A 10,360-nucleotide genomic window follows, 5' to 3' on the forward strand; every position below is an offset into this window, starting at 1 on the left:
CTTAAGATGCCGATTAACCTGCTGCACCCACGAGGCACGTGGTCGGCCCATTGGTCTCCTCCACCAACGAGGCTCCCTCGTTGAGAGAATCTGGTGAGCAGGATGAGCGTCAGGAAAACGAGCAAAATGTCCATACAGCCGCAGCTAACGCTCACAGACTATGCAGGAAACAAATCTCATTTTCAACAGCTTTCTCAGCAACCGCTCGTTGGACACAAAGTCTGACCAGCGATAGCCAGAGATTCTCTGAAGAGACCTGGTACCAAAAGAATTGTCTCCATCTCAGATCCCTGGTCAGAGTCCAAGTCTCACATCCATAGAGCAAGACTGGAAGCACCAAGGACCTGAAGACTCAGACTTTCGTCCTCCTGAACAGGTACCGACACAGCACCACACTCTATGATTCAGTAAATCCATGACTCCCCAGGCCCGACCCAGACGTCTGTTGGCCTCTGGCTCACAGACAGCAGAGACATTAATATCCCTGCTAAGGAAAGTGAATCTCTCCGTGATCTCAACATCCTCGCCACAACCAGGAAACAGACAAGATAGCAGCATCCAAGATGTCATTGAAAGCCTGGATCATATTTTTGACCCAGGAAACCCATAATCCCAAAGGTTCCGACTCCTCATTCAGCACCTCAAGGGCCCCCAAAATGATATCCAGGCTCCGCAAAGATGACTGAATCATCTGCGAAATCAAGGTCAGAGATAGTGATCACTCAAACGATCTTGATCACTCAAACGATGCACTGGAGCTTGATCACGCCGACATACTACCCAGAATCCAGTCCATACAAGCGCTGAAAAGTGTGGGGGCCAGTACACACCCCTGACGAACTCCAGTAACAACTGGAAATGTCAGAGATGGTAGTACCACATCTTGCAGCACTCTCAGTCCCAGAGTATAGTTCAGACATCAGATTGATCAGCATTGGTGTCATCCCCCGAAGACCAAGAATCCTCCAGAGGGCATCCTGATTCACTGAATTGAACGCTTTACAGAGATCAACTTAGGATGCAAGCAGCCCCTGCCGAAACGCTCATCGGCGTTCAGTGAGGACCCAAAGAGCAAGGATATGGTCAATCGTTGACCTCTTTGATGTGAAGCCTGACTGCTCTGGGCACTGGGGCACAAGCACATGGTGGCGAACCCTACCAAGAATTATCTGAACAAAGACCTTGCCCGGCACTGAGAGCAGCGTCACCCCTCGCGAGTTGTTGCAGTCTTGGCGATCATCCTTCCTTTTCCAGAGAGGGACAACAAGGCCCCTCTTCCAGTCTGTTATGTGATGCCTGAGTTCCAAGCAGAGCACAGAACTGCATGCAACGCATCAGTACAGCATTTCCACCAGCCTTGAGAAGTTCAGCATGGATGCCAAAAATTCCAGGAGTTTCCCCATTTCAACCGGTTCACCACAGCCCGTGTTTCCACAAATGAAGGTGGATCACAGTTGATTGAAGGGTCAGCAATAGGGATAATAACACACCTGAAATCCAACTCAATAGCTGGTGGATCAACCTGGTACAACCGCTCAAAGTAATTGGCCCAGCGGGCCTTCACTTCAGATTCCCCTGTCAATATCCCACCATCCTCCACTCTAACTGCAGTACATGGAGGGATGGGCTTGGAGGAACGAATGCGCGAATTCTCCTGTAGGCAGGACGAGAATCGCTTGACCACAGGTGATGCTCTACCCCCTCACATATTCCTCACACGTAGGCCTCCTTGTCCACCCTCAGCACATGTACAGTTTTACGTCTCAACGCCCTGAACAGCTCAGCTCTGCCATTAAGCCTGGCCCTGCCACTCTGGTCAATGGTATCCAGTGTCCCTTGAGACAAAATTCTTCTTCGTCCTCCGGTGAGTTCCAAGACATCCACTGGCAACATCAAGGATGGTGGTTTTGGAGGCACTCCACAACTATACAGGATTCCCAAAAACACCCAGACCCCCCCCCCACAACCCAAATCCCCACTCAGCCTGTTCACAAACTCCTCAGCTACCCTCTCATCCTTGAACTTGCCAACCTCCATCCTAGGCTGGGATGGTACCATTCTCCTGGATTTAAGCTGCAACTTGAGAATTGCTAAAACAAGCCGGTGGTCAGTATTGACCAACTGAGCACTCCGGTAGACCCTGCAGTTCAGGATTATCCTCCAGCGACCATCAATGAGCACATGGTCAATCTCCTTTGCCACACACCAGCGTTGGAATACCAAGTCCAGCGATGAGCTTGTGGGCGCTGAAACCATGAACCAGCCACCCCAAGTCCATGGCTTCTTGCAAGGTCAAGGAACTTTGTGCTGTTCTGGTTCACAGTTCCAGACCCATGGGGACCAACATATATCTCATAACCATCCCTATCAGTTCCAGTCGATGCACTGAAATCCACCAAGACTAGAAGAGCATCTCCCCTGGGGCACTGATCAACCAGACTTGAGCGTGGCATATTGTTGTGGGCCGGGGGGTCGGTGGCGATAAACGACCACGAGGTGGAGCAGTGGAGTCATCTCCCACCGAACACCCGGAATTTAGGTCGTGACTCTCGTATAAGTCCGAAGGTCACGGGTCCCTCAGCGGACTGTGGTCGCCAATACTTCGACGGTGTGGGGTAGGGGTAATTGCCGAATTTCAATATACCTAAGTACCCACATCGTCCACCTTCCGGGGAAAACCACACCCTCGGCCGACTCTGTCCGGACCGAGTTGCAGGTACGGACTCGGATCTGATATAACCGAGCGGAGTTACCAGAGCCGCGCCGGTCCCAATGAACAATCAACGGCATGAACGGCCCGACCAATTCGCAACACGCACCATGCCAGTCCAATGGAGGAAAGGACAGAAAACGAGCTAGTACATTTAACACGGGGGGTTTATTTTACAATAATAATCGGGGAGGGGAGCACACAGAGCAGAGTTACTGTATCACGAATAAAAGGCAGGCATTGTACAATGTGCAAGGGAAAAGCACTTAACAATTCTGCTTACAGGACCGCACACACACACACACACACACACACACACACACACACACACACACACACACACACACACACACACACACACACACACACACACACACACACACACACACACACACACACACACACTGGACCTCGTGGGTCTATTTTCGTTAGAGCCGGGTACCTCCCCACCTCGTGCGGTTTCACCGGACCTGCACTTGTGGAGCTCGGAGTCCATGGACGGGAATGGGCATCCCAGCTCGAGCGCTCCAACGCAAAACACCATAGTGGGACTCGAACCCACGACCCAGACCAAGCCGCACTCGCCACCAAGACCGCAGACCGCAATCGCCAAGATCCTGCAGAATGCACCCTTGTCTGCCCAACACTCGTCCAGAAAACCACTCCACTTCTGAGGTGGGAGCGGTCTCCTCTCCTCCCATTCGCCTCCTGATTGGACGAGGGGTTGTCGGATAACTCGTGGTCACCTCCCGATTGGCTGGGGTGTGCGTGTCATGCTCGCCCTTCGCTCATTGGCTGGAGGAAACGGTCCATGCCCTTCCTTGGGACGGAGCCTCGATCTGAAGCATTGGAGGCTTCGCCCACGCCTCCGACCGAAAACACGTGGACAATGGCGACCGGTCGAGTGCGGGATGGTGGCGTTGTTGTAGTGGATGTAGTAGTCATTGTTGTTGTTGCTGATGAGGAAAAACCCAGCTAAAAAATAACTCATCGTGCACACATGTAATTCCCATTAGACAAAGGGGGGATTCTAACTGTAAACACATACTTATCGAAATAAGTAAGCTTAGGGACTCTGGCTGTTTGTGTGCACAAGGTTTCCAAATCCGTAACAATAGAATGCATCCTTCACGGTGAGATCACTCATCTCAGTCGGAGCATACACAGAGCCAGGGAAATGACACCCAAGGAGTGATGAATCCTTCATCTCATAATACACTCGTTGACCGGTGTTTCCTCAATTATCATTGGAGTCAGCTTATTGGACACAGCTACAGCAACTCCTTGGGCATGGTAACCATCAGAGCGACCAGACCAATAGTCGGTGTAACCACCCGCCATTATCTCGCCGCAATCCGGTCTCCGAATCTCAGAGAGTGCGGCAATCCCGATGTCCAAATGCTTGAGCTCAGATGATAACAGAGAGAGGTGATCATCCTCTCTTTGAGATAGGGCATTCCAGGCACCCACCCGAAAGGACCGCCTCAGGTTGACCCAAGGAAACCGTTGTCTGGTGGATGACACATCAGCTCCACCTCGACACACACTACCACAATCTGACGCGGGAAGGTTACCCCATGGTTTTCCGCCTATCATCAAATATTGGGGGTCCCGCAGGCTTTGCTCCAAACCCGGCATCCGCTGAGCTGCCCTGCGGAGGGCAACTGCACAGGAGGTACTCCCATGGAGTGGGTTTTCAGATTTCTTTGCATTTTGTGTTTTGTGGAGTGAAGCGTTTGCAGTGGCCGGAGTGCAAATGCTGCCACCAACCTCCTAATAAAAAAAGTAACCGCCTGCAGGAGCTCGTCCGCAGACGCAGTTGGGCACTAGATATGGATGGCCGTTGGCTCACAAGGAGCTCCTCTACTCTTTGACAGGTTTTGTTTTTAATCCTGCTGGGTGTCCATAGCATACACCCTCCTCACCAGGAAGCCTGATGGGTGAGACGGTTTCGTCGCCGACAACCCGACCATGAAACAGGACTCGTACAGGTTTACATGGTACCTGTCGCAATTCACAGATCTAATCTGGCAAATCATTGAGATACAAAACGTAAACTGTTCAGCTTGGCGAAGGTCTGCGCTCTACCAAGTGCCGTTGTAGTATTCCCTTGTGCCGTAGTTACCCATTGTTGCCCAGTACCTACCTTCTGTAGGTACCCTCGTACTTGTAGAGGTACCCAGTGTTGCCCGGAGCTGTTCTAATCCTGCTGACATTTTGAAGAAATCCCCCAAAAAATTCTACTTTTGTTTCCCTAACCCTAACACTTCCCTGCACCCACGAAGGAATGGGGTCGGGGATCATTCAATATTACCTTTCATGAAGCGAGCTACAAAAGCTTAGGTGCTTTAGAGCGCTTTTTAATTAATTATTTTTTACATTTTAAGTACTTTTTTTTTGTCTTCAAAAACTTTCTTTTCTTTTTTTTTGGCATAAAAAACACCCCAACACTCACCGACGAACCTTTGAAACTTTGAAGATCCGTCAGAAAAATGGTCACGAACGCGAACACAGACACAGACACAGACACAGACACAGACACACAGACACACAGACAGACACACAGACACACAGACAGACACAGACACAGACACAGACACAGACACAGACACAGACACACAGACAGACACACAGACAGACACACACACACACACACACACACACACACACACACACACACACACACACACACACACACACACACACACACACACACACACACACACACACACACACACACACACACACACACACACACACACACTGTTCTGGTGCAGCTAATCTAGTTAACCATCGGTTTGTACGTTTGGTGATCATGGTTCCAGCCAAAAAACACCTGCTCTGAAATACACAGTGGGGTCTTCAAAACCACACCAAACATGTCGGGAGAACGCCGTGCTCCTTGATGCAGCACACCCTGCTGACATTACATTACCAGGGCAGTTTTGTCGTCGGTTTCGAATCACTGCATCGACATAGCTAATGGCGGTGTTCAGTTGGTTCAACACAAAGAGAGCCAAATGTATTAAGGTCACGGCAAAGAGGACGACCGAACCCAGGTGGTCTCACCTGCGCCGCCGGGCTCCACTTGGTGCTTGAAACACTTGGGAGGACTAACAGAGTCCTCCCTGCTCTCTCCGCCATTGATCCCCGGCAAAACCTTGTCTTCTTCTTCTGACTGGTTGTGATTTTCTCGTTGACCCCTTGAACCTTGAACCTGTGCTCGACTAGTAGGCCTGCGGTCTCGTTGCCATGGAGAAGGTGCGGGTACGTTCCAGCAGGGATTTCGATTTTTATTTTACCCTTTCAGTTAAATAGAGTAGAAATTCGTGTTGAAATGTGAACGAGTTAATTTATTGAAGGGATGTGAAATAAAATAAAATATTATGACTAAAAATCGGTGAGAGATATAAAGCTGAAAGCTTGTGGAAGGGGGGTGACGTCACTTCCGGGAGAGGATTGAAGAAGAGGGTTCGGGAGCGGGAAAGTGAGGCGGGAGAGAGAGTGTGAGAGAGAGAGAAAGAGTGTGAGAGAGAGAGAGAGAGAGAGAGTCAGAGAGAGAGAGAGAGAGAGAGTCAGAGAGAGAGAGAGAGAGAGAGAGAGAGAGAGTCTGAGAGAGAGAGAGAGAGAGAGAGAGAGAGAGAGAGAGAGAGAGAGAGAGAGAGTCAGAGTGAGAGAGAGAGAGAGAGAGAGTCAGAGTGAGAGAGAGACAGTCAGTCAGAGTGAGAGGGGGAGTGAGAGAGAGAGAGAGAGAGAGAGAGAGAGAGAGAGAGAGAGAGAGAGAGAGAGAGACAGAGAGGGAGAGAGAGAGTGTGAGAGAGAGAGAGTCAGAGAGAGAGAGAGAGAGAGAGAGTCAGAGTGAGAGTGAGAGAGAGAGAGTCAGAGTGAGAGAGAGAGAGAGAGAGAGAGAGAGTCAGAGTGAGAGAGAGAGAGAGTCAGAGTGAGAGAGAGAGAGAGTCAGAGTGAGAGAGAGAGAGAGAGTCAGAGTGAGAGAGAGTCAGAGAGAGAGAGAGAGAGAGAGTCAGAGAGAGAGAGAGAGTCAGAGAGAGAGTCAGAGAGTCAGTCAGAGAGTCAGTCAGAGCGTGAAGGGTATTCTGGTGGATCAATGAGCCACTCTCTCGAGAGTTACCTTTGGAGGACTGGACCATTTCGACGTGAGAAGAAGGCTGAGGGGTGGTGACTGCAACGAGGAAGCAACAGATACGACTTGCAGGGTCGGGCCTAGCAAGGACGGTGCTTCCCGCCTTTATTGGGACATCAACGTTTGGAGATTGTGCACTTTTCGCGATTATCCGCTGCAGGCTGAGGCATGCCGTGGTTGTTCATCACCACCCACCCCCCCCATCACCACCCACCCCCCCATCACCACCCCCCCCACATACCCACCCACCCACCCCCCAATCACAACCCCACCCCCCCCATCACTGATTGATGACGCTGGTGGATTTGTTTTTCAGGTGATGTTATTTTGATTGTCATTGATGTGTGAAGACGATTGATTGTTGCAGTGGTGTAGTCTAGGTTTTTGTAGTGAGTATACTGTGATGATCCCCGAATCCCTCCCCGCCTTCACCACATCTGTGCCGGAGAGACACCCCATAAGCACCACGGCACTAACACATACACTACATGCATCCACACCCAATTGAGAGCATTCTACAAGACTCGGTACATGTGTTATCAACAAATTATAGCAACACAGACTATAACAGCAGCTTATGACATTTACAGCTGGGAAGATTTCAACGCTTTGGACTGATTTTCTACCGTTTAGTGATCCCTAGTGATTTTGCATGGCTGGAGGATACGAATTAACACAGTATGTTCACTTGTCTTCCAAACCATTCATTTATTCATTCACTTGCCATTGCAGTTAAAAACCGAATTGCGGCAAGTTTTACAAAGAAAAAAAAATATGACACAAATACTTAAATCATCTTCTATTAAAAAGGGCACAACATCAATTGTATGCAAACATGCAGAGTTTCAAAATATCAATGTTAAAAATTCTAGTAAGGTGTAATGTATATAGTCGTACATCTATGAAGCCAAGAAGGGATGGATTGTGAAAGTAATATAAATTAAGGCTACAAAAATATTAACATTATATTTGTGATTAGTTCAAAGATAAAATGCCAGTCAGTGATCTTGAAAATCAACGTCTATTCATATTCAAAATAAGGATCAAGAAGAGCATGGGACTATTGCTAAATCGAGTCGCATAATCTTCGTGGGGGTGGGGAGAGGTAAGAAGGGGGTGGGTGGGGTAACTAGCCTGGTCGTCGACAAAACTTTCCAAATATGTTTGTACTCTGGCATCTGAGGTGTGCTTTGCCTCCTTGCTTGTGTGGCAGAGCGATGGCTTCTCAACCATGTTGTGACGTACTTCCTTGGCTCAAAAAGACTTACAGGGGGCCATTGATTCTGATCATCATCAAATTACTTACATTGGACAACAACAATGTAGATCTCTTGTCCGTGCATACATTGTTCATTAGACTGAAACCCCTTTCACACTCAGCCATGCTGCCAGGGATGGTCTGCATGCATCGTATGAGAGGTTTTAGGCTTTCAGGCTCACTGTGTGGGTGCTCAAGGAAATCTCTCCAACCATTAACTGCTTGGTCTTCACAAAGATTGAACCGCCTGCACAGTCGTTTCACTCGTGACTCGCCATACCGTATGCCAGGTGTTGATGGCTAATTGCTTGTGTCCAGAATGCTGAGATCAAGAAGCATTTCACTTTCAAATGAGAGGTGCTTCTCCATATTGTTGATCAGACTTTGTAGGAATTGCTTTGCATTGATTGATGTAAGCTTTCCATTTGACTCCAGGGAAGCCGATCCAAAATGTCCCGAAGCCTTTGCCTTTAATGCCACCTCCGTCATCTCTCCTGGACAGTCTTTGAATGACGCCAGCAATCGGATGGTGCGCTTCAGAAGCTGTTCTGCTCTCAATAGTGTGATTGAATGGGCCTGAAGTTGCTGAGACAGGTTTGCAAGTTCAGACAGTACATCGTACATGAGTCCAATGTCACACGGAAATTCCTTGCTTTGCATACGATGTGCCAGACCTATGGAAGTTTGCCTCTCTTTGCTGTTTTGTGTTTGGTCTCCCGCAGCATTTTCAAAGTGTCTGTTGAGTGCTTCATATGATCTCCACACAGCCTTCACAGCACGGAAGCTGCTGGCCACCCATCACGTATTTAAAACTCTGCCAATTTTCTTGACTCGTGAGCCCACTTCTAGTGCTGCTTCCAGAAGTTCCCGTGAATTTTTATTGGACTGACTGTAGAGATTGTGGATCTTCTGCATGAATGCTTTGAAGTGGTTGATTGACAACCTCATCCACAGCATCAGATACAGCCAGTTCCAAATGGTGGTTCATGCAGTGCCATGTGAAGAGGTTAGGGTACCTTGCAGTCAACCTGGTTGCCACACCAGAATTCTTGCCTAACATGACACTGGCTCCATCAGAAACAAATGAGATCCAGTTCTTTTGAAGCCACTCTTCACTGAAGCCTGCAGCGTCCAAACAGCTCAATAGGGCTTCCTCTATACCCTCTGCCTTTTGGCTTTCTAGCTCAACCAGCTCCAGAAACACAAATTCCGGAGTAGCTCCATCTATAGAGGCTTTCACATTGACAGTCATGGCAGATTTGTGGCTGGGAGATGTAGCCTCGTCAATGAGAACAGACAACTTGCTTGAAGAAGACACAATGCTGTTAACAATTTTCTTCTGCATCTCTTTTGCTATGTGTTCTACGATTTTTGTGGAACTGTACCTTGAGTGCAGATTGGTGCCCATGCTGACACCATTTTTTTTCCCTGAAGCTCAATGAGATTGTCATGGTCAGTGAAAGGTCGGTTCATCTTAGCAAGGTAGTATGCTGACCTGAATACAGCATCTGTCTCAGCTCTCACCACATTTCCAAGTAAATCCTGTCCACCCTTTTCAGTGAGCTCCTGAGCTATTTCGTGTGCCCTGGACATCTGATGTCGTCGAATCTTGTTCCTCAAGGAGGCCAGGGCTGTTTGTCTGTTTCCGTTTGAGCCTGCGGATTGGATCTTAAAGGAAACCCACTCCTCAGATATGGACACTTTTTTTTTTCTGTGTAGATGCTATTTTATTTTGTAGTGCTACAAATAGCACAACCTGGAAGTAATATAAATAAAAACATGGCTAATTAACATCATCATACAAGTTGTCCTTTTTTGTATCTATATTAGCAATAGCACCGAGTGCTGAACAAGGCCAAAATCTACTCAAAAGTATTTAATGAACAGTTTACAATCTTCACACCATGGCTAACCAATTCATGATGAGGAAAGGACACAAATGTTCCACTCTTTCAATGGGTCTAATTATCTGACAACTATTGATATTTAACATACCATTTAGTAATTTAATGGTGTAAAAGTCTGAAATTACTGCACCTTTAAGATGACCATGAATTAACTATCCTTCCATTTGCACGTAGAAATCAACTTTATGAATTCCAATTGTTTATACCGCAGATTTGCATGTTGGCTGATATTTACCTAACTTTCTGTCCTTCCATTCTAACCAAGGATGCCGGTTTTTAAATTCCATAGCCTGACTCTCAGTCCACAAGCCTGGCCAGGAGTTCTCATCTAGAAAGGAACAAGG

General features: G+C 48.1%; 2 protein-coding genes across 7 annotated transcripts in view; both read right to left on the bottom strand.

The window, feature by feature from the left end:
* Window positions 1-5,923, bottom strand: part of CFAP69 (cilia and flagella associated protein 69) — a 126,439-nt gene extending 120,516 nt beyond the window's left edge. For all 6 annotated transcript variants that reach the window (XR_015056988.1, XR_015056989.1, XM_085876643.1 and 3 more), the window contains exon 1: window positions 5,780-5,923. Coding sequence is in view for 4 of the 6 variants with exons in the window: in XM_085876643.1 (XP_085732769.1) it covers window positions 5,780-5,854 (75 nt within the window). In the remaining 2 variants the exon portion in view is untranslated. The remainder of the gene's footprint in view (window positions 1-5,779) is intronic.
* A 2,486-nt stretch (window positions 5,924-8,409) lies between these two features.
* LOC147027318 (E3 SUMO-protein ligase KIAA1586-like) lies at window positions 8,410-9,517 on the bottom strand. Its single transcript, XM_085876118.1, has 2 exons — window positions 9,000-9,517; window positions 8,410-8,893 (listed from the first exon to the last, which is right to left on the bottom strand). Exons 1-2 carry the CDS (start codon window positions 9,515-9,517, stop codon window positions 8,410-8,412), a joined length of 1,002 nt encoding a protein of 333 aa, XP_085732244.1.
* Window positions 9,518-10,360: the final 843 nt, after the last annotated feature.

Source organism: Eptatretus burgeri, chromosome 4 (genome assembly GCF_056783735.1).
Source record: "Eptatretus burgeri isolate ZD-2024b chromosome 4, Ebu_testis_v1, whole genome shotgun sequence".
In the NCBI taxonomy this organism is placed as follows: Eukaryota; Metazoa; Chordata; class Myxini; order Myxiniformes; family Myxinidae; genus Eptatretus; species Eptatretus burgeri.

Excerpts from the sequence above, each read along its gene's own strand:
- LOC147027318 (XM_085876118.1), bottom strand. The coding sequence starts at position 9,517 with ATGGGCACCAATCTGCACTCAAGGTACAGTTCCACAAAAATCGTAGAA. Across the intron at positions 8,894-8,999 it reads GAAGATCCACAATCTCTACA|CTTCCGTGCTGTGAAGGCTG; the intron begins GTCAGTCCAATA and ends GGTGGCCAGCAG.